At 43.4% G+C, this 24,964-nt stretch overlaps 1 protein-coding gene across 1 annotated transcript; it reads left to right on the forward strand.

Moving 5' to 3' along the window:
- The first annotated feature begins 16,590 nt into the window (after positions 1 to 16,590).
- Positions 16,591 to 22,465, forward strand: rwdd3 (RWD domain containing 3). Its single transcript, XM_055641475.1, has 4 exons — positions 16,591 to 17,490; positions 19,456 to 19,916; positions 21,297 to 21,412; positions 21,526 to 22,465. The coding sequence occupies exons 1-4, from the start codon at positions 17,394 to 17,396 to the stop codon at positions 21,629 to 21,631; spliced, it is 780 nt and encodes a 259-aa protein (XP_055497450.1). The 5' UTR covers positions 16,591 to 17,393; the 3' UTR covers positions 21,632 to 22,465.
- Positions 22,466 to 24,964: the final 2,499 nt, after the last annotated feature.

A 24,964-nucleotide genomic window follows, 5' to 3' on the forward strand; every position in this document is an offset into this window, starting at 1 on the left:
ACATTTCATTTTTTCGAATTTGAGTCTGAGTGGAATTGCAGGAATATTTGTAACCATTAAATTGATCATGTGCTAGGCATGGGCAGTACTTTAAAATTGTATTATTAGATGTAAGCCCCGTGCTCTCTTGTCTTCATTACTGAGCTAAAGCACTAAAACGCTCATGGGAGTGGGTGAATTTTAGTAATCGTCCATATGCACCAAAGAGCTGATGAGTTCTGCAAAATGGAAATTCCAGCTACCACTTTTAGGTTTTCAACAAAAACTTCAGAAAACTGCCTTGTTAATTTTGTCATGGTGCTCTTGTCATCTTTATTGCGGATAATAAATTTATCTCAAATGGATCTGCAGTGAAATTGACTTGGTTATTTTTGAAGCCAATTTCCACCTTGTCATTGTGTTCACATGGATCATATTTGACTCGTGTTTTGATATCCCCTTGGGTCAACTATTAGTTTTCATGCCAATTCCAAAAACTGCCACACCAGTCTTGAGTAGATCAATTTTCACCTTGTGGTTTGTCGTGGCTTCTTTCCAAACTCTTGTTTGTTCCTCCATATGTTATGTGCTCTGGCATCAGTGATTTAATTGTGCTTTTCCTTTACCTTAACCATGGCTTCTCCTATCACAGACTATCTCCCCCTGTCTTTATGGTACTTAATTTTATCCCCCTCCCAGTCTGAACCATGTGATGGTCTAATCATTAGAGAAATGCAGATTGGGTGACTGCAGATCACTCTTCAATGGATATTCTGAAGGCCTAGTGAATCTCTTTTGGACTGACTCCAATACTGGTATATTCTTTAATTTGTTCTCTGTACCTTCAATATCTCCCGTTTCCCATATCCCTGACTCTCAGTCTGAAGAAGGGTCTCGACATGAAACGTTACCTATTCCTTTTCTCCAGAGATGCTGCCTGACCCGCTGAGTTGCTCCAGCTTTTTGTGTCTGTGTCCAATCAGCAATGTTGACGTTGGGAAAATTTGATAAAGGTAATGTCAATGGGAGGTGGTTAGATTCTCTTGAAGATGTATGTGGTATTGCTGTGGCATGAATGTGTACCATTTCAAGCTGGATTGTTCAGATCTAGGAATAATTATAAATAATTACAAATGGAACTTAAGCAAGATGATCTGGAATGGTTGGTTCCAGGCTCCTCCCTGTATAACCCATGCAATGATCCATCAGGCTCATCTCTATAAGCATGTGGAGAGCTTTCCCATTATATCCCTTTGGCTTTGATTTACCAATCCAATTGCTGGCCAAATGATGTCCAGGGTTGTCACTTTTACCTGTTAAGGCTGTACTGGAATAGTTTGACTAAAGACTGCTCGAGCCCAAACCTTAAAGACTAGCTGAGATATTGGGTGTCATCCCCAATGAGCTCTGGTATTTTTGATGTTGCAGCCGAATTAGTTTGGCATAAAACTGGTTCTGTCATCTAATGAGATCTTTATGGATTACCTTCTTGGCAACTGGGCTAATCTGGCACTTTTACTCCTTGGACTTCGTAAGTAGTTGTGCCAACAACCCACTCTTGGTGAAGTCTCTGACAGTCCATTCTGTACTCTAGCTGTCACTGCTAACTTTTTCAAAAGAGACATTCAAAATGTAGGATTACTGATTCATCAGCTGAAGGAGACTAAGCGATGATAACCAGGAGATATACTTGCCATTGTTCGACCTGATGTAAATCTGCCTGGAGCCCACGTGAGGACTCCAGAGCCATTCCCTTCTGACCACACAGCACCAACTGGAGCATCCAGTTTCTGGAGCATCTATGCTGCTGGCCAGATGAGGTGTTTCCAACCATTAAGTTGTCAAGAGTCAAGAGATGTTTGCTGCACTGGAGTCTCGATCGGCTTTCCCAACGTTTGACATAACATCCAAACTGGGTGACTCTAAAGGATCAGTCTTTTCCACCTCTAGCATCATTCATTTCCGTCTCTGCCTCAGCTAGTTGGCTCATTCATTACTTCTACATTTCAGTATTTTACTGAACATTGAACTAACTTAATTTGTCTTTGCTGTAAATCTCCAAAACTCTCAGTGGATCCTATCACACTTTGCTATCTGACTCATGCTTAAAAATTGCTAATTTGTAACATTTCCACCCTCAACTTCAAATCCTTTCTTGGTCTTGACTGTAATCTCAATATACTAACCTCTTGAGATATTTGCTTTCAAATTCTGGCCTTGGTCATGGTGAACCTCTGCCTTTTAAGAAACATTATAAAATCAACCTTTCTGACCAAGTCTTTAGTCATGTCCAATTATGTGTTCCTCCTACTCTGGCATGTTTACTTACGAAGCATTTGGAACGCTTAGCTAGATTGGAGGCAGTTCACACACATTGAACCCAGTGCCTCTAGGAGGCTCCATCTGCATTATGAATGCACTGTAGTTTGGAATGATTGCATAGCTTGTCAGGTCATGTCCAACTTTGGGTCGGATTTCATGTACAGGTCGTCTTAGAAAGGACGTGGATTTTCTTTCCTAAAAGGCATTTGAAATTAATATGGATATTTAATAAAATGAAGATCTCATGGTTAACATTACTAATGCCAGATTTTTAAATTCCAGACTTATTAACTCCATTTAAATCCCCCAGCTGTTCGATCTCGTGTCTGAATTGTGTCTCAGGATCATTAGTGAATTATAGCTGAGTGACATAATCACTATGGTACCAGACATGCTATCTGATAAATTGTTTTATTGGCACTGAAGGGTGGTTATTGCTTAATAATTTCGCCAGGTCTAAAATCAACATTAATATTTGCCAGGATTCTTATAGAGAGCAGTTTAATCCATTTATTAATTCAGTTTTGCCATGTAATACATCCACCTCACTGGCAGCTGCAGTAAAGCTAGCTGCATGAAGGTGGATGAGTTTATTTTATTGTCACGTGTACCAAGGTATATTGAAAAGCTTTTTTGTTGCCTGCTATCTAGTCGGCGGAAAGACTTTAGGCCCATTCTTAGTCACATGTCTAAATGGTTCTTAAACGTTGCGATAGTACCTGCCTCAACTACCTCCACCAGCAGCTTGTTCCACACACCCACCACTCTTTGTGTTAAAAAAAAAAGTCATCCTTCAGATACCCATTAAATCTTTCCTATGAGAATGCAGGGTGACTTGGACAGGTTGGGTGAGTGGGTAGATGCATGGCAGATGCAGTTTAATGTGGATAAATGTGAGGTTAATCACTTTGGTAGCAAAAACAGGAAGGCAGATTACTATCTAAATGGTGTCAAATTGGGAAAAGGGGAAGTACAACGGGATCTGGGGGTCCATGTTCATCAGTGAATGATAGTAAGCATGCAGGTACAGCAGGTAATGAAGAAACCGAATGGCATGTTGGCCTTTATAACAAGAGGAGTTGAGTATAGGAGCAAAGAGGTCCTTCTGCAGTTGTACAGAGCCCTAGTGAGACCACACCTGGAGTATTGTGTGCAGTGTTATTTGAGGCAGGACATTCTTGCTATTGAGGGAGTGCAGCGTAGGCTTACAAGGTTAATTCCCGGGATGGCGGGACTGTCATATGCTGAGAGCGGCTGGGCTTGAATACTCTGGAGTTTAGAAGGATGAGAGGGAAACTTATTGAAACACATATGATTATTAAGTGTTTGGACACGCTAGAGGCAGGAAACATGTTCCCGATGTTGGGGGAGTCCAGAACCGGGGGCCACAGTTTATGAATAAAGGTAAGTCATTTAGAACGGAGATGAGGAAACGCTTTTTCTCACAGAATGTGAGTCTGTGGAATTCTCTGCCTCGGAGGGCGGTGGAGGCCGGTTCTCTGGATACTTTCAAGAGTGAGCTAGATAGGGCTCTTAATGATAGAGGAGTTAGGGGATATGGGGAGAAGGCAGGAACGGGATACTGATTGGGGATGAACAGCCATGATCACAATGAATGGCGGTGCTGGTTCGAAGGGCCGAATGACCTACTCCCGCACCTTAAACCTATGTCCTTTGGTTCTCGATTCTCCTATGGGCAAAAGATATGCGTTTGATCTATTCCTCTCATGATTTTGTACACTTCTATAAGACCACCATTCATCCTCCTGCACACAAATTTACATGGGCTTCCAACTGGGGTTAGTGATAACTGTTTGAGATTAGAAAATACATGTGATTTTGATCTTGTGCCAGCTCCCAGATATTTAAATTGACTGAAGCTCAAAATGATCCTTAAAAAATGTTTATCTCCCATTGCCAGCAATTCAATATGGAGCCTTGCTGAGGTGTGTGGTACAACATCATATTGTAACCCTAGGTTCTTTAGTGTTGAATTATTCCAGTCATTCTGGGCTGCGGGAAAAATCAGGCTACAGTTCAGTTTATTATTTTCTTTAATCACAGGCAATCACATTAGTAGGCAACGCAACATTCAGGCTCCATAAGTCCAACAGCTCTACACAAAATAGGTTTGCAATACATGGCTGAGAACCACAACGTGAACGAGGAGGAGGGAGCAGGGGAGTGGACAACATGACGGTCGACCAGAAGAAGTGGTCGTGTCACCGGGTACCGCAGCTCCACGAGAGGAGGGAGCCCCGGGGTGACCCCGTGTTCCTGATGGTGCTGTCAGCCACCAAGTGGTGGGGCATCTCGCTGGCCAGCAAACCTCCGATATTAAAAAAAAATATTGGTCCTGATATCAATATTAACTTACCCCACGATTGAAACACATTCACAAGTTATAGGAGTAGAATTAGGCCTTTCTGCCCATCGAGTCTACTCTGCCATTCAATCAGTCTGAAGAAGGGTTTTGGCCTGAAACGTTACCTATTTCCTTCGATCCATAGATGCTGCTGCATCCGCTGAGCTTCGCCAGCAATTTTGTCTACCTTCGATTTTCCAGCATCTGCAGTTCCTTCTTAAACAAATCATGGTTGATCCTCTGCCTCCTAATCCCATTCTCTTGCCTTCTCACCACAACCCTTGACACCCGTTCTAATCAAGAATATCATTGCCTTAAAAATATCCACTGACTTGGCCTCCACGGCCCTCTGTGGCAATGAGTTGCACAGATTAACTATCCTCTGACCAAAGAAGTTCCTCCTCACCTTTCTAAAAGAGCGCCCTTTAATTCTGAGGCCATGACCTAGACTCTCCCACTAGTGGAAACACCCTTTCCACATCCACTATCTCTGCCTTTCATTATTCTGTAAGCTTCAATTATATCATCCCTCAACCTTCTAAACTCCAGCGTGTACAGGCCCAGTGCTGTCAGACATTCATCATATGCTAATCCACTCATTCCTGGAATCATTCTTGTCAACCTCCTCTGGACCCTCTCCAGAGCCAACACATCCTTCCTCAGATATAGGGCCCAAATTTGCTCACAGTACTTAAAATGCAGCCTGGCCAGGCCTTATAGAGTCTTACCATTACGAGCAAATGATTAAAAGGTGATCAGTTTAAATGTGTCTAGAAAGCTAAATGTTAAATTAAAAGCTTGACTATAACGCTGCATGAATTGCACAGTACCATATTTACACATGTACAATAGTACTCTAGGCTTGGAGAGAGTGGATGTGGTGAGGGTGTTTCCATTAGTGGAGAGTCTAGGACTAGAGGTCATAGCCTTAGAATTAAAGGACGTTCTTTTAGGAAGGAGATGAGGAGAAAAGTCTTTAGTCAGAGAGTGGTGAATCTGTGGAAATCATTGCCACAGAAGATGTAGAGGCCGTCAGTGGATTTTAAGGCTGAGATAGATAGATTTTTGATTAGTCCAGGTGTCAGAGGTTATGGGGAGAAGGCAGGAGATTGGGGTTAGGAGGGAGAGATAGATCAGCCATGATTGAGGTGTGGGAGAACTGCTGTGTAGTGCGCGGGGTGGAGTGGTGGGGGGGAGACCAAGAGTCGGCGTGCTTTGTAAATTTGTCAACGCCGTAGGTGGCTGCTATTTGTATACATTGGGTATGCAAGCAAAGAATTCCACTGTGCCTTATCACATGTGACAATAAAGTAGTCCATTCCATTCCATTCCATAAACTAAGACTACAATATCATTGGGTGCCATTATCCACAGAGTCAGCAGGGGGAGCTAAATCCATGTCGCTGGAAACACTGGGAGAAGCAGCAGAGCCATTTAGACTGTCTGTAAATAACTATTTTTTTCCAGTAAGCTGCAAGTATAAGAAGTAATGTAAATGAATAATAAAATATTTAAAATGGATGTTTATTTTAAAGTATTCCTGGAATGTCTTATTGAATTGATATCAATCATTTAATGGGTTAGTGTAAAGTATATTTTATTGGAGATATTGCATGAAAACACAAAGTCTACACCATCAACCATCCATTAACACTATTTTTATACCATCCCACCTCCTCATCCACTCTCTACACGACAGGGGCAATTATTTTTTAACAAGGCCTATTAGCTTACAAACCTGCACGTCTTTGGGAAATGGGAGGAAACCGGAGCACCTGGAGGTGCATTTCGTTGTCTCTGTACTGTACACTGACAATGACAATTAAAATTGAATCTGAATCTGAAGCCCACGCGGTCCCAGAGAGAATGTGCAATCTCCACACAACCAACACCCAAGGTCAGGATCAAACCCGGGTCTCTGGTGTTGTGGGGTTGTGCCACTGTTCCACACAGGTTAAAGCAAATTCAACATACGTTAAGTATTTTTAAATGGTGTAAGGATGAGAAGCATAGCACAATGGTGTTAAATCAGAAAATAATGTTGACTGCAATTAGTGTGTCGATACAGGATTATGTTAAAGTTTGCAAGATGTAAGGTTGGGGCACCAATGCATACTGTGGTGTGCTTAAACCGTTTTGCATTGTATCCATCAACAGAGAGGCCCATAACCTTGATAGATGGACCCTGACCTGAAGATGTAGTTGCAAATGTTCTGTATTGTGTTTTGTGATACATTGTGTGATCCCTGTTGTTTCTTATGGAGATTCTTCTTAAGTCTGCAAGCAATCATTGGTATAAATCGGCATTAAATCAAAATAAATAGTCCTTCATGATCTCAGGATGTCTTCAGGATCCTACACGTTATTCCCTTTATCATGTATTTGTACACTGTGGATAACTCAATTGTAATCATGTGTTATCTTTCTGCTGACTTTCCGTTTTAGGTGTACGTGACAATAACCTAAACTCAAACCTAATGCAGTGGTACTTTTGTTTATATGTTCATGTTTCAGGACATCAATGATGTGTGGACATCAAAGATCGGAAACAATAACTTTGTTGCTCTTTCCACAATTGCTGCCTACCCTAGCTTTCCAACATATCCTGTTTTTACTTCAGATTTCCAGCACCTCTCGTGTTTGGCTTTTGAGGGGAAACAAATTCTTACTTTCTTAACACTGCTAAGATTGTTAGTAGATAATCATACTGGCAAAGATTATTTTTGATATCTGACTTCCTAGCCAGAGGGAATGGCTACTACACGAAGAGTACAGATTCACTAGACAATAGGTGCAGGAGTAGGTCATTCAGTCCTTCGAACCATTCAATGTGATCATGGCTGATCATCTGCACTCAGTACCCCGTTCCTGCTTTCTCCCCATATCCCCTGGCTCCGCTATCTTTAAGAGCTCTATCCAACTCTCTCTTGAAAGCATACAGAGAATTTGCCTCCACTGCCCTATGAGGCAGAGAATTCCACAGACTCACAACCCTCTGTGTGAAAAAGTTTTTCCTCATCTCCATTCTAATTAGCTTACCCCTTATTCTTAAACTGTGCCCCCTGGTTCTGGACTCCCCCAACATTGGGGACATGTTTCCGATGTTGGAGGAGTCCATATACTGTGTGTATACAAATCCACTGAGCCACCCAAAGCCAAGCTGGAAACATTGGATGGCCAACAGAAGGTGGTACATTGGGTGAAATATGAGGCAAAAGGTAGTGTAGAGAAAATAGAGCCAAGGTTATAAGCGTAGTGACTAACGGTAGAGTTGCTGCCTTACAGTGCTTGAGACCCAGGTTCGATCCTGACTACGGGTGCTGTCTGCATGGAATTTGTACGTTCTCCCCGTGACCACGTGGATTTTCCCCGGGTGCTCCAGGCTCCTTCCACACTCCAAAGATGTACAGGTTTGTAGGTTAATTGGCTTTGGTTCAATTGTAAATTGTCCCCAGTGTGTAGAATAGTGCTAGTGCTGGTCGGCAGGAACTCGGTGGGCCTATTTCTGCGCTGTATCTCTAAACTCGCTCCAAACTAAACAACTAAGAAGGTCAAATACCATGAAATACCATGAAAAAAAATCACCTCAAAATTATGCAAAATTCTGATTTGCACATATGCTATCTATGTTTACCTAAGGCTGGAATTCCCAATGGAACTCCTTAGCACAAGAATAAGAATGGTTTAGAGGGATATGGATCAAATGCAGGCAAATGTGACTAGCTTTAGATGGGGTATGTTGTATGGACAAGTTGGGCCCGAGGGCATGTTTCTGTGCTGTTTGTCTCTGTGACTTGAAGTGTTCTTCTTTCCTGTGTTCACTCACCAAAGGACATAGTTCTTCATGGTACTGGAGCAGCAATCAAAACGATTCCCATGTCCTCAATGTGGCCCCAGGATTGTAACAGTTTCCAGAGATGGCTCCATACACTGACTTACTCAACTTAGGTTAGAGTGTTAAATTGGATAGTTTTTCAAGTATTTCCAAATACATTGAACAAAGCAAAAGCCCAATTGTTGTTTTCCTGCTTGTGATTTTATGCAATTTCAAATTACAGACTGTAATACCTTGCACATCAACTTCTGCAGCAGATTTGATAACATTTAGATTATGTTAGGAGGTCGAGGATACAATTGATGGAACAGTGTTTTTCCTCTGTCTGTCACAATGAGTTTCATGAATTTTTTGGCAACGTATCTTATGTGTGTTAAAATATTTTGCAGGGAATTTAGTCGATTTATCACCTTTCAAGATTCTCACTCAGACCAGCGGTTAAATGTTTTTTTCCCTAATTTATTTTTTATTCTCTGCATCATTCCGTTATTAAAAACGTGTCTTCTTTCCAGATTCTGTAGTTTATTGATAAGAATGACAATGTGTTTGATAAAGTCTTTATATGTGACCTCTGAAACTCTACAAGTCTGAATGACTTTCATATAGGCAATGTAAATGCCAACTCTCCCTTTGAGAAATGAATGAAGAGTTTAATATCCTTGTATTTACCCGATGGAAAGATGTTTTTGTTCTCTCAATGCCTTTAGTATTTAAAATGGCTTCCTCCTACACTGAAAAATACTGCTCTGCAATTTTTATCTATATTTTTTATAGTTCTATGTTGAACTGTTCTGTAAAACAAAAGTGAGATTCACAAAAAGCTTTTTCACTAGTTCACAGAAAACTTTTGTGCTGTTGAAGATTTTCCTGCTTTGCCATTTTTGAGCTTATGTCAGAATGGAATTATGAACTGTTTGTATTCACAAGGTTTGCCTCACATTTAAAGTAACTACATTTAAAACATCAATCTCTTTGCTTCCACGGATGCTGCCTGACTCACTGAGTTCTTCCAGCAGTTTATTTTCTTTGTTTCAGATTCCAATTTCATCTGCAATCTCTTGTGTCTCCGATTCGTAAATTAGCTTTTTATGCAAGATGAAAAAAATAGTTAAGGATTTAGACAAGTCAAAATAGGGGGAGGCTTGTGCAGAGCCTAAAGGTCAGCATGGATTTGTTGGGCTGAATGGCTGTCCCTTCATTGTCACTGGGTCTAAATCTTGGAACATCCTCCCGACAATACCGCGGGAGTAATTTCATCTAAATGACTGCAGAGGTTCAAGAAAGCATCTCTTACTTACATCCTCAAGGGCAATTTTAGGCAGCACGGTGGAGCAGTTGGTTGAGCTGATGCCTCACAGCACCAGAGACCTGGGTTTGATTCTGATCTCTGGTGCTGTATATGTGCGGAGTTTACATATTCTTCCTGTAACCATGTGGGTTTCCTCCAGTTTCCTCTAAAATCCCAAAGATAGACAATAGACAATAGGTGCAGGAGTAGGCCATTCGGCCTTCGAGCCAGCACCGCCATTCACAGTGATCATGGCTGATCATCCGCAATCATGGATGCGTGGATTTGTAGGTTAATTGGCCGTCTGGAATTTCCCAATGCCCCACCTGAACACACCCATTTCTCTCCCTCACCTTCTACCTGTATTCCTTTCTCTCGCTTCACAATTGCAATCCTTTTGTCTCATGCCTTCTGTATTTTCATTCCTAGCCTTTGCCCAACATTTGCCTATCAAACCCCCCTCCCCACAACTGTGTTCACCTAAATCCTGCCCCTTCCAGCTCTCTCCCCCCCCCCCCCTCCCTATAGTTAGTCTAAAGAAGGGCCCCGGCCCAAAACATCACCTGTCCATGCTCTTCAGAGAAGCTGTCTGACCCACTGAATTATTCCAAGTTTATTTATTTCTTGTTACTCCAGCACTTGATGTGTTTTTTTGTAAATCAGCATCTGCAATTTCTTGTATCAATCACCTTGATGCGACTGTATTGTAATCAGTGGGAATTAGAAGAGCAGATGTGAATATCACCAGCAACTTATCCTGGACTAGCCATACCAAAGCAATTATGAGATTTGGCATGTCCCCAACAACTCTCACCAACTTCTACAGATGTACCGTGTGGAAAGCATTTTATCGGGATGCATCACAGCATTGTTTGGGAACAGCTCCATCCAAGAGCACAAGAAATCGCAGGGAATTGTGGACGCAGCCCAGACCATCACACAAACCAACCTACCTTCCATTGACTCCATCTACACTTCACGCTTTGTCAGCAAGGTCACCAGACTAATCAAGGATGAGTCTCACTCCCTCTTCTCCCCTCTCCCATCAGGCAAGAGGTACAAAAGTATGAAAACACATACCTCCAGATTCAGGGACAGTTTCTTCCCAGCATTTATCAGGCAATTGAACCATCTTATCACCAACTAGAATGTGGTCCTGAGCTCCCATCAACCTCATTGGAGACCCTCAGACTATCTTTGATCAGACCTTACCAGACTTTATCTTGCACTGAACATGATTCCCTTTATCCTGTATCTCTAGACTTTGGACAGCTCAATTGTAATCAGTGTGTAGTCTTTCTGCTGACTGGATAGCACACAACAAAAAAGCTTTTGTTGTGTGCTACACCTTGGTAGAGATGACAATAAACTAAACTACACTAAAGAATGCAGATAGCTGTTAGAATAGTAGGGTGGTATTAGTGGGAAATTTTAACTTTCATCATGCACACTGGATCATCCAAGTGGAAAGGACTTGGATGGGGTAGAATTAGTTAGATGTATCCACGGAAGCTCCTTTAATGATATGTAGAGGTCCCAACAGGAGTGGGTGCAACACTGGACCTCATCCTGGGCACTGAAGTGTCACAGGGGAAGCACTTTGGGACCAATGATCACAATTCTATCAATTTTTAAATAGTTATGATCAGACATATGGGTTATTTTCTGTTTGGCATGTTATCTCTGAAACTGCAAGGTACAGTCCAGTTCCTGGGTGCTCCATTTTCCTTCCACATGCCAACGACTTTCCAGTTTGTCTGCATTTGATGACTGCAAACTGCAAGTGGTCGAAGCTGGTATGAGAACAACACTGAAAGGACACTTGGACAGGTGCATGAATAGGAAAGGTTCATAGCTCACTAAAGGTGGCAACCCAGGTGGATAGGGTGGTAAAGAAGACATGGTATGCTTGCCTTCATTGCTAGGGGCATTGAATCCAAGAGTCAAGAAGTCATGATGTAACTCTTTAGGTCTTTGGTTCGGCTGCATTTGGCATATTGCATGCAGTTTTGGGTGTCATGAAAGATGAGGAAGCTTTGGTGAGCGTGCAGAGGAGGTTTACCAGAACGTTACCTGTATGAGAGGGTCTCAGTTACAGGGAGAGGTTGGATAAACTTAAATCGGTCTCTTTGGAATGTCAGAGGTTGAGGGGAGACTTGATATTAGTATATAAAATTTTGAGAAGAATAGATAGGGTAGACAGTCAGAACCTTTTTCCTAGGGTGGAAATATCCAACATTAGAGGGCATAGCTATAAGGTGAGAGGGAGGGAAGTTTAATGGAGATGTACTGGGGCAAAATTTTTGTGCAGAGGATGGTGGTGACTCAGAACGCATTGCCAGGGGTGTGGTAGTGGAGGCAGATATGACAGTGGCTTTTAAGAGGCTTTAGGATTGGCACGTGGAAGTGCAGGGAATAGAGGGATATGGATCATATGCAGGCAGATGAGATCAGTTCAGCTAGGCATCATGTTCAGTCAGCACAAATAATCCTGTGCTGTACTGTGGGACAGGCAGCATCTCTGGAGAGAAGGAATGGGTGACATTTCAGGTCGAGACCCTTTTTCAGACCTCGACCCAAAACATTACCCATTCCTTCTCTACAGAGATGCTGCCTGTTTCGCTGAGTTACTCCAGCATTTTGGGTCTACCTTCGACTTAAACCAGCATCTGCAGTTCTTTCCTACACACTGTGCTGTACTGTTCTATGTTCCATCCGTGGTCAAGGACACCGCTGGTGCCTCTGGCTGCTACAAATGCGAAAAATGCATCCAGGTAGAGCTCCTGAAGGGCCGTGTTGGGGAACTGGAGAAGCAAATGGATGACCTCCGGTTCGTACGAGAAACGGAGTCGTTCCTCGACAAGTCCTACAGTACGATTGTTACACCTAAGGTACTGGAAGAGAGAAGGTGGGAGACAGTGAGAAAGGGAGGGAAGCATGGAATGCCAACGTCTCCGGGTGGTGTACCTATTGTAAACAGGTTCATCCGCTTAGAAGCTGTTGGGACAGAAGACGTGAGCGGCGGACTGGCCTGTGATGCGAATAGGGCTGTTGAGCCAAAACCAAAAAGGCCTAAGGCAGGCAAGGCCATTGTAGTGGGAGACTCCATCGTGAGAGGTACGGACAGGGGTTTCTGCGGCAACAGACGGGATGCGAGGATGGTGTGCTGCCTTCCCGGTGCCAGGATCCAGGATGTCACGGACAGAGTGCAGAAAATCCTCAAGGGCGAAGGTGAACATCCGGAAGTGGTAATGCATGTCGGCACAAACGATGTCGGAAAGAAGGGGATGAATATTCTGCAGCGTGACTTTAGAGAGCTCGGAAAAATGTTGAAAAGCAGGACCTCCAGGGTTGTTATCTCCGGTTTGCTTCCAGTTCCCCGTGCTGGCGAGAGCAGGAACAGGGAGATACGGGACCTGAACGTGTGGCTGAGGAACTGGTGCACGGGGCAGGGATTTAGATTCTTAGATCACTGGGATCTGTTTTGGGGTAAGGGGGAACTGTACAAAAGGGACGGATTGCATCTTAACAGGTGTGGGACCAGCATTCTGGCAGGCAGGTTTGCCACTGCTACACGGGTGGCTTTAAACTGAATAAGGGGGGTGGGGTGTTGAATGGGACAGTGGAGGATGGAGTTAAAGGGAAAGGGTTTCTTAAATGTGTGAGCGTAGAGACCGAAGGGTGTAAAATGAGGGTAGAAGAAATAGGTAGCAAGGTGAAAAGTAAAAGTGGCAGGCAGACAAAACCAGGGCAAAAATCAAAAAGGGCCACTTTTCAACATAATTGTGTAAGGGGTAAGAGTGTTGTAAAAACAAGCCTGAAGGCTTTGTGTCTCAATGCAAGGAGCATTCGTAATAAGGTGGATGAGTTGAATGTGCAGATAGCCATTAATGACTATGATATAGTTGGGATCACGGAGACATGGCTCCAGGGTGACCAAGGCTGGGAGCTGAACATCCAGGGATATTCAATATTCAGGAGGGATAGACAGAAAGGAAAAGGAGGTGGGGTAGCATTACTGATTAGAGAGGGGATTAATGCAATGGAAAGGAAGGACATTAGTTTGGAGGATGTGGAATCGATATGGGTAGAGCTGCGAAACACTAAGGGGCAGAAAACGCTGGTGGGTGTTGTGTACAGGCCACCTAACAGTAGTAGTGAAGTTGGAGATGGTATCAAACAGGAAATTAGAAATGCGTGCGACAAAGGCAAAACAGTTATAATGGGTGACTTCAATCTACATATAGATTGGGTGAATCAAATTGGCAGGGGTGCTGAGGAAGAGGATTTCTTGGAATGTATGCGGGATAGTTATCTAAATCAACATGTAGAGGAACCAACGAGAGAGCAAGCTATTTTAGACTGGGTATTGAGTAATGAGGAAGGGTTAGTTAGCAATCTTGTTGTACGTGCCCCCTTGGGCAAGAGTGACCATAATATGGTTGAGTTCTTCATTAGGATGGAGAGTGACATTGTTAATTCAGAAACAATGGTTCTGAACTTAAAGAAAGGTAACTTTGAGGGTATGAGACGTGAATTGGCCAAGATTGACTGGCAATTAATTCTAAAAGGGTTGACGGTGGATATGCAATGGAAGACATTTAAAGACTGCATGGATGAACTACAAAAATTGTTCATCCCAGTTTGGCAAAAGAATAAATCAGGGAAGGTAGTACATCCATGGATAACAAGGGAAATCAGGGATAGTATCAAAGCGAAGGATGATGCGTACAAATTAGCCAGAAAAAGCAGCATACCGGAGGACTGGGAGAAATTCAAAGACCAGCAGAGGAGGACAAAGGGCTTAATTAGGAAAGGAAAAATAGATTATGAAAGAAAACTGGCAGGGAACATAAAAACTGACTGCAAAAGTTTTTATAGATATGTGAAAAGAAAGAGTTAAAACAAATGTAGGTCCCTTGCAGTCAGAAACAGGGGAGTTGATCATGGGGAACAAGGATATGGCGGACCAATTGAATAACTACTTTGGTTCTGTCTTCACTAAGGAAGACATAAATAATTTGCCGGAAATAGCAGGGGATCGCGGGTCAAAGGAGTTGGAGGAATTGAGTGAAATCCAGGTTAGCCGGGAAGTGGTGTTGGGTAAATTGAATGGATTAAAGGCTGATAAATCCCCAGGGCCAGATAGGCTGCATCCCAGAGTACTAAAGGAAGTAGCTCCAGAAATAGTGGATGCATTAGTAATAATCTTTCAAAACTCTTTAGATTCTGGAGTAGTTCCTGAAGATTGGCGGGTAGCAAACGTAACCCCACTTTTTAAGAAGGGAGGGAGAGAGAAAATGGGGAATTACAGACCAGTTAGTCTAACATCGGTAGTGGGGAAACTGCTAGAGTCAGTTATTAAAGATGGGATAGCAGCACATTTGGAAAGTGGTGAAATCATTGGACAAAGTCAGCATGGATTTACGAAAGGTAAATCATGTCTGACGAATCTTATAAAATTTTTCGAGGATGTAACTAGTAGCGTGGATAGGGGAGAACCAGTGGATGTGGTGTATCTGGACTTCCAGAAGGCTTTCGACAAGGTCCCACATAAGAAATTAGTATACAAACTTAAAGCACAAGGCATTGGGGGTTCAGTATTGATGTGGATAGAGAACTGGCTGGCAAACAGGAAGCAAAGAGTAGGAGTAAACGGGTCCTTTTCACAATGGCAGGCAGTGACTAGTGGGGTACCCCAAGGCTCAGTACTGGGACCCCAGCTATTTACAATATATATTAATGATCTGGATGAGGGAATTGAAGGCAATATCTCCAAGTTTGCGGATGACACTAAGCTGGGGGGCAGTGTTAGCTGTGAGGATGATGCTAGGAGACTGCAGGGTGACTTGGATAGGCTGGGTGAGTGGGCAAATGTTTGGCAGATGCAGTATAATGTGGATAAATGTGAGGTTATCCATTTTGGTGGCAAAAACAGGAAAGCAGACTATTATCTAAATGGTGGCCGATTGGGAAAGGGGGAGATGCAGCGAGACCTGGGTGTCATGGTACACCAGTCATTGAAGGTAGGCATGCAGGTGCAGCAGGCAGTAAAGAAAGCGAATGGTATGTTAGCTTTCATTGCAAAAGGATTTGAGTATAGGAGCAGAGAGGTTCTACTGCAGTTGTACAGGGTCTTGGTGAGACCACACCTGGAGTATTGCGTACAGTTTTGGTCTCCAAATCTGAGGAAGGACATTATTGCCATAGAGGGAGTGCAGAGACGGTTCACCAGACTGATTCCTGGGATGTCAGGACTGTCTTATGAAGAAAGACTGGATAGACTTGGTTTATACTCTCTAGAATTTAGAAGATTGAGAGGGGATCTTATAGAAACTTACAAAATTCTTAAGGGGTTGGACAGGCTAGATGCAGGAAGATTGTTCCCGATGTTAGGGAAGTCCAGGACAAGGGGTCACAGCTTAAGGATAAGGGGGAAATCCTTTAAAACCGAGATGAGAAGAACTTTTTTTCACGCAGAGAGTGGTGAATCTCTGGAACTCTCTGCCACAGAGGGTAGTTGAGGCCAGTTCATTGGCTATATTTAAGAGGGAGTTAGATGTGGCCCTTGTGGCTAAGGGGATCAGGGGGTATGGAGAGAAGGCAGGTACGGGATACTGAGTTGGATGATCAGCCATGATCATATTGAATGGCGGTGCAGGCTCGAAGGGCCGAATGGCCTACTCCTGCACCTAATTTCTATGTTCTATGGTGGGATATAGATCAAACACAAGCCAAAGGGACAAATGGGAATCTTGGTCTTCATGGATGTGTTGGCCACAGGCCTTGCATCCATGCTGTCTGACTCTATGCCTCTGGTGTGTTGGTGAGCCGCTGGAGTCTGTTGGGAGTGGTTGGGAACATGAAAAGGATACTTACAGGGAAAATCAGTGGAGAATAAGATTACCTTGTGAGCCAGAATATATTAAATGGGCCGAATGGCCACCTTTTCATCTCATAAGGAAATATAACGATAAACCTCTTTGCATTAAAACAATATATATCCTTAAAATCTTTGGGCATGTTGAACTCCCAAAATTTGACCATCTGCTGTATGTTAAATGGTTTGATACGTGCTTTAATGAAGCAAATGGCAAGGTTTTGCTGCATGCAAACCTTTGTACAAACTTGCTGCCGCAGGATGAGGAACGGTAGCAACTCGTTTTGCAATTGCTCTAACATTTCCTGCAGATATGGACATTCGTTGGTCTCTTTTTTATTTGCAAATTCGGCTCAGTTGGCGAGGCCTGTGTTGTTTTCCGTTTGTTTCAGCGCGGAGTGAATAAGCGGCGTGCAGCAGCAGCAAGCCGGTCACTCGCCGCACTGTGTTGCAAGCAGCAGCAGCAGCAGCGGCGGCGACGGTGCTCCTTCCTCAACCCTGCCCGGGCGCTGGAGCTCCAGCAGCGGCGCTCCCCGCTGACCCTGCCCCGTGTCGGAGCTCCAGCAACGGCGCTCCCCGCTGACCCTGCCCGGTGTCGGAGCTCCAGCAGCGGCGCTCCCCGCTGACCCTGCCCGGTGTCGGAGCTCCAGCAGCGGCGCTCCCCGCTGACCCTGCCCGGTGTCGGAGCTCCAGCAGCGGCAGGGAGCGATCTCGTCCCCGCCCAATGGCCTCTCAGCAACAGGAGGAGCAGGGGAAGGAGGACGAGGTCGCCGCACTCCGGGCCATTTACAGCGGCGACTTCCACCTCCTCTCTCAGTCAGGTGAAGGGCTCCTTCTACCCACCCCCCCGAGGTCCCGATGCAAGGAGCCCAAAGCAAAGTTGGGGGGAATCCTGCCTCTCGGGCAGCTTGAGGTTAAGGGCCGAGGTGGCAGAGTAGATCCGTGCAGTAGTTAGCAAAGATTATAGAGGAACCAGTGCCAGAGGCGTCCCACAGGGAGGACTTTAACCCCTTGTGTGTAGGAAGGAACTGCAGATGCTGGTTTACACCCAAGATAGACACAACATGCTGGAGTAACTCAGCGGGTTTTCAAGTAACCCTTGCTTTCCCCCTCTCTCCCCCTCCACCACCCAGTTCTCCAACTCGTTTCCTCTCAACTAACAATGAACCATGTTACATTTTCCTTGCTCATCGTGCCCTTTTGATCTGTCATTTTCACGCCTACCCCATCCATATCTCTATATCTCCCTCTTCCCCGACTCAGTCTGAAGAAGGGTCTCCACCCAAAACGTCACCCATTCCTTCTCTCCAGAGATGCTGCCTGTCCCGCTGGGTTACTCCAGCACTTTGTGTCTGTCTTCGATATTATCAGGTGGTCGAGGTTTGATAAGTAAACTGCACGGTGGTCCGGGCAACATTCAGAACAGAACAGGAGTTGACTAGATTGCTGGTGAGATATAAATCCCTGGTGAGATATGAAAACCCTTTGACACCAGTTGAACCGTTTTCCTGGTGTTCTGGCTAATATTTATCCATAAACTGATATCTCTACAGATAATGAATTTTCACTGCTATTTGGGGGACTTTGACTCCAAGACTTGTCTCCATTATAACTACCATTCAAGTATTCCTCTGTCACTAGCACATTTTGAACAATGGCTTACTGCTATGATTTTGTACTTTAACATTTTGAAAAATCTACAAAAATTTCACAACAGTTACATTATCTGATCGAATTTGGAAATTTTCAACAATGAGTAACAATGAGATTGATTCTCAATTTTCAAAGTTGGTGGATTTCAAATCATACAGTGTGAAAACAGGCCCCACAGCCCCAGCTTGCCCACGCTGATCAACATGTCCCATCTACAGCATTCCTACTTGCGTTTTGCCTACATCCTTCTTAACCTATCCTATCCATGTACCTGTCTAAATGTTTCTTAAATGTTGGAATAGTACCTGCCCCAACTACCTCTGCCGGCTACTCGTTCCATACACTTATCACCCTTTGTGTGAAAAATTGCCCTTCGAGTTCCTCTTAAATCTCTCCCCCCCCCCCCCCCCCCCCTCACCTAATTGGGAGAAAGTAGTAACAAAGCAACAGGTCTCGAGTTACCTGGCTTGGAGCGTTGAGTTATTGGGGCTTGGTGGCTTTGGGTCCTCTCAGGTCACAGCTTATCGGGAGTAACTTAGCAGGTCAGGCAGCATCTGTGGTGGGAATGGACTGGTGATGTTTCAGTAAAGAGTCTGAGGAAGAGTCCTGAACTGAAACACTGCCTGCACATTGTCTCCACAGATGCTGCCTGACCCTGAAAGAGTTTAAAGATATAGAAGTTACAAAATGGATTCTGCTGTAGATTTAGAAGCAATAAAATGAATGCTTAACCTTTCTCCTACAACACTAGCGAGAGTACAGCACAATAACAATAACAACCTGCTGAGGTCCTCCAGCACTTTGTGTTTGCTCAAGATTCCAGCATCTGCAGTTCCTTGTGAGTCCATTAACAATGGCATTTGGTTTTGTTTTTATAGTATTGTCCTATGTGTGAAGTGTGAGAGGGTTGGTGCATTCATGATTCAAGGGAGTCCCATAGCAAGTTACAGTAGAAACCATAGCTCTATTGTCCAATTTAACAGAACATATTCCTGCCAATGAGAAATTACCTGTCCCTGAAACCCGTTTCCATTTATATTTTGCGAATCATTTGCATCTTGTGTCAAAGTTTCAGAAATCAGTGCTAACTTTACGATATTGAACCAGTGCTGACTTTCTCCAATTTATTGCAGAATCTGAGGGGATCACTTTCCAAATTTATGACGTCTGTAATAACGTGCCGTTGAAGGTTACTTTTCAGTTACCGCCTGTCTACCCGTTCTGCCTGCCGCATATCACCATCAGCTCGGATCAACTTAGTCGCAAGCAGTGCTCTGATTTGAAGGGGAACCTGTTACGGTACGCAGAGACTTTTCTTTCCCACCCCATGGTTTATGAGCTGATGGCGTGGCTCCAGCAAAACGTCCAGAATAGCCTGGACCAGCCAGCAGGTGAAGGTGACAACCAGCAGCACCAGACCAGCGCCGATGATGGAATATGGACGGCATTGCTACATTTAGACCACATGAGAGCCAAGGGAAAATACATCAAAAGCATTGAGAAATGGACTTCTGACCTAAGACTCGCAGGAAGACTGATGTTCATGGGCAAACTCATATTAATTCTTCTGCAAGGGGAGAGAAAAGATATCAAGGTAGCACCATTTCATTTTCAGTGATGTGAGTCAATGTTTCCGATGTTGGGGGAGTCCAGGACCAGGGGTCACAGTTTAAGAATAAGGGGTGGGCCATTTAGGACTGAGATGAGGAGAAACATATTCACCCCGAGAGTTGCGAATTCTCTGCCACAGAAGGCAGTGGAGACCAATTGACTGGATGTATTCAAGAGAGAGTTAGATATAGCTCATAGGGCTAACGAAATCAAGGGTTATGGGGAGAAAGCTGGAATGGGTTTCTGATTTTGGAGGATCAGCCATGATCATATTGACTGGCTCAACAGGCCGAATGACCTACTCCTGCACCTATTTTTTATGTTTCTATGATTTAACGTATGTATATTTATGCGGTATTATTTTTCTTGATAATATTCTCAACCAAACATTCCCCCTAGAGTGTTGATTCTTTGCCAGTTTAGATACCAGTTGGTTCACCATGAGATTCATGTCCTGTTCACAAAAGCACAGTCACAAGGTCCTTGAACAGTTCCGTTCGATAACTCATCCTTTATTCAAACCTGACATGATTTAATTCACTTGTGGACCCTTGCACTCATCCAAGCAAGATCAGCAAACTCACTTTCAAATCTGAGACATTCGTGGCCAGCAAGCCTGATATAAGCACATGATAAATTTGTTGAATTATTGGGAGTGCTGGATTTATTTCTGACTGCCATTTTGAATGTGATACTTATACATCTGCTGGAGATGAGTTACACTCTGCAGATCAGCATGCTGCCTCTTGCACTGAATTCCTATGAAATTGTCTTTCAGTTCAAAATTATACTGAAAATTCACCACTAGGAAGCTGTTTCTAAAATTACTTTGCTCAAATACTATCTACATCGTCTGTTTACTTTGGTTTGGTTTTAGTTCATTGTCACCTGTACCGACGTACAAAGGTTTTGTTGCGTGCTAACCAGACAGCGGAATGACAATACATGATTACAATCATGCCATTCAGCGTACAGATACATCATAGGGGAATTACATTTAATGCAAGGTAAAGCTAGTAAAATCCCATCAAAGATAGTCCGAGGGTCACCTGTGAGGTAAATAGTTTTGCTCACAGGACCGCTCTCTAGTTGCAGTAGGATGGTTAGTTGCCTGATAACCACTGGGAAGAAACTGTCCCTGAATCTGGAAGTGTGCGTTTTCACACTTCTATAGCTTTTGCCCGATGGGAGAAGGGAGAGGGGAGAAGAGGGAGTGACCGGGGTACGTCCTTGATTTTGCTGCTGGCCTTGCCGAAGCAGCGTGAGGTACAAATGGAGTCAATGGAAGGGAGGTTAGTTTGTGTGATGGTCTGGGCTGCTTCGTGATGTTACTCATGTTTTTATTTTGCTTGTAAAATGGAAGGACTACCTAGTTGTCCAGAAAACCACCAAGGTGGACGTGGACTCCAGTGGAAAACAATGCAAGGAAAAGATGATAAGTGTACTTTGTGAGGAACGACTTCACGCTGGGCAGCGCAGGTAAAAAGCCGACAACAAACATCACTTCCCAGAGTGTCAGAGCAGATTAATTGGTACATTCGGAATATTGAATGAGAGGTATTGATTTGTTTTTAAATCTGTTTCTGTTTTAGGCTTACGAACTTTGCTGTGAAGGAATTTACATCAGAGTGTGAGTTACACAAAGAATTTGAAACTCTGGGCTTATCTGACCTCTATGATAAGTTTGTGCATTTTTGAAATGTCCCTTCAACATGAATGGATAGAAGAAAAATAAATCTATCTTTGCGTGGAAATTGTGACTTTGGAATGTCTCGACCCGAAACGCCTCTTTGCCTCCACAGATGCTGACTGACTCCGTAGTTTGTTTGCACGATACAATAAGATATCTGTAAACTTTGTTCCTAACCTGAATCTGTTAATAAATTAAATGGATTTAAATGAACACGACTGGTGTAAGCAGATTGATAATCTACATTGAATTGATATTTACGATACGATACGATACAACTTTATTTATCCCAGGAGGGAAATTGATCTGCCAACAATCATTAAAACACAAAATACATGAAATATGAAATTAAAGTGACGAGTGGAAAGGATTTACGATGTGCAAAGGGGGGGGGGGGAGTCACTCAGTCTACCCCAAGACAGAAAGAAAGAAGGGGAGTTGAACAGTTTGATAGCCACAGGCGTTCTGTGTTGCATCTTGGTGGAACCAGTTTGTTGCTGGAGGTACTTCTCAGGTTGACCAGTGTGTCATGGAGGGGGTGAGCTGTACTGTCCAGGATGCTCTGCAGTTTGAGGAGCATCCTCCCCTCCAAGACCACCTCCCATTGCCCGGGTGGGGTTAGAAAGGGAATACGCCCTGTCCACGGGCACCCTGGGCTCCGTAGGGTGTTGAATGCATCCTTGACAAGGAGTGTAAGATAATTGTACAGCAGTTTATTAAGGATATTTGTGTGTATTGTATTATGGTGGTGGGATCTGGTTTGTTTTATTGTAGTGTAATCAAATTTTTGAATAATTGAATACATTTCTTGAATAAATAAATATATAAATAAATGGACCTCCCATGAGTCCAACATTTGCAGAACAATTTATTTTAAAATTGAATTATTGAAAAAACATATAATGGTTTCTTGAGACTATAGTCCGTCAGTTATCACAATGGACTACTCCTGCACCTATTCTCTATGTTTCTATATATACACATATACATATATTTATATACACACACACACACACACACTTATATATATATACACACACATATACACACACACACATATATATACACACATATATACATATACACACACACATACATATATATATACATGTATATACACACACCCATATATACTGTATATGTGGTTTGATGTTTTGATCCCTGGTGAATGAGCACAAGATATTTCTTTTGAGTATCTTTCCAAATGATGACCTTCCAGACTCAATCAGCTTTAATTCACTAAATCATGACTATCACAATTAAAAACATTGCCCTTGGTCAAACATCTCACATGATTGGCAAATCAAGGTCGAGAGGCAAGTGTGTTTTAGTGTCATGTGTCCCAGATAGAACAATGACATTCTTACTTACTGCAGCACAACAGAATATGTAAACATAGTACACTGTAAATAATATTATAAACAAGAGAGAAAAAAAAGTCCAGTGTGTATATCTACACATACTCACACATATATACGTATATATGGAATCATTTACCCAGAGTGGGGGAACCAAGAACCGGTGGATATAGGATTAAGGTGAGAGGGGAAAGATTTTGTCAAGTGTGTTTTATTGTCATGTGTCCCAGACAGAACAGTGAAATTCTTACTTGCAGCAGCACAACAGAATACCTATGTAAACATAGTACTGTGAATATAGGAACACCTGAGGGGTAACTTTTTCACACAGGGGGTGATAGGTATGTGGAACAACCTGCCTGAGGAGATAGCTGAGGCAGGTACGATAACAACATTTGAAAGACAGGTACATGGATAGAAAAGGTTTAGAGGGATATGGGCCAAACGTAGGCATGTGGGACTGGTGTAGATGGGGCATCTTCTTTGGCATAGGCTAGTTGGGCTGAAGGGCCTGTTTCCGTGCTGTATAACTCTATGACTAGAGTCTTACCCTTTTTCAAATCGCAGTTGAACTTCCAAAATGTACTTTCCCTCACCTTTAACTTGTCCCTGATCATTTCCTCCTTGGACATATCTTGTCTGTACTCAGCATTCGGCTAATCTCTAAGGTTTACTTCCCCGAGCTTTCTGCCGTGCAGTTTTATGAAGTTTTATCCTCGCGTAAATAACATTTCTTCGGATGGTGAAATCCCCATCAAATGTACCCATCACTCTCGCCATGGTTTTTACTTTCATTGTCTGTCAGGTTGAATGATGTAAGTGTATCATGGCTTTTATCACTCTCTTCTACATCATGCTTATCTAATTTGTAACCCATGTGTCAATCCTGATTTGATGAAACATCGCACTCCCAACACTTTCTCTAGCTATGGTCATCCTTCAAACTTGGAGTAAATATATTTTCTGTAATAGAAGCGGAGACATTTATGGCTCAGAAGGCTATCATTTGGCTCATTATATCTGTGCTGTGTCTTTGCCAGTATAATCCCACATCACCTTCACTGTCTCTCCATAAACTTGTATCCTTTTTACAAGTGACCCACCACAAGTCCATTTTTCTCTTGAAAATATTTACTGGTGATTGGCTCCTTGGTGCAGCGGGAATAGACTACAAGACCATGAGATACAGGAGCAGAATTAGACCTTTTGGCCCATCAGCACGTCTCCTCTGCTATTCGATTGATATAGTTTTCCCTCTCAATCCTATTCACCTGCCTTCTCCCTGTAGCCTTTGATGCACTTACTACTCGAGAAGCTGAGGCTGGAGCTGCTGCCTCACGACGCCAGAGCTGAAGGTTCAATCCTGACCTCGGACGCTGTCTGTGTGGAGTTTGCATGTTCTCCCTGCGACCGCGTGGGTTTCCTCCGGCTGCTTCGGTTTCCTCTCACATTCCAAAGACGTGCGGGTTTGTAGGTTAATTGGCCCTCTGTAAATTTCCCCCAGTATGTAGAGTGCGGATGAGCAAAGGGGATAATATAGAACTGGTGTGACCATATCGGTTTCCTCTCGATGCTTTGCTTTCCTCCCGCATCCCACCAGATCTGCTGTTTTGTACGTTCATTGGCCGATGTAAATCACCCCCCAGTGTATACGGGGAGTGTATGGGGAGTGTATGGGGAGTGTATGGGGAGTGTACGGGGAGTGTACAGGGAGTGTAGGGAGTGCATAGGGAGTGCATAGGGAGTGCATAGGGAGTGGATGTGAAGGTGTTGTAACATTGAACCAGTGTGAACGGCTGATCAATGGGCGGTGTGGACTCGGTGGGCTGAAGGACACGTTTTCATGCTGCATCTTTCAATCAATCACAATTGGATGTTACCCCTTCCATCAGTCACCTGCATATAAGGAAATTACATATAGTCCCTGAACTCGCCCCAATAAAGTATTTCTCACTCGTTACCGAACCAGAAGCAACACAGTGG

The sequence above is a fragment of the Leucoraja erinacea genome, chromosome 10, assembly GCF_028641065.1.
Source record: "Leucoraja erinacea ecotype New England chromosome 10, Leri_hhj_1, whole genome shotgun sequence".
In the NCBI taxonomy this organism is placed as follows: Eukaryota; Metazoa; Chordata; class Chondrichthyes; order Rajiformes; family Rajidae; genus Leucoraja; species Leucoraja erinaceus.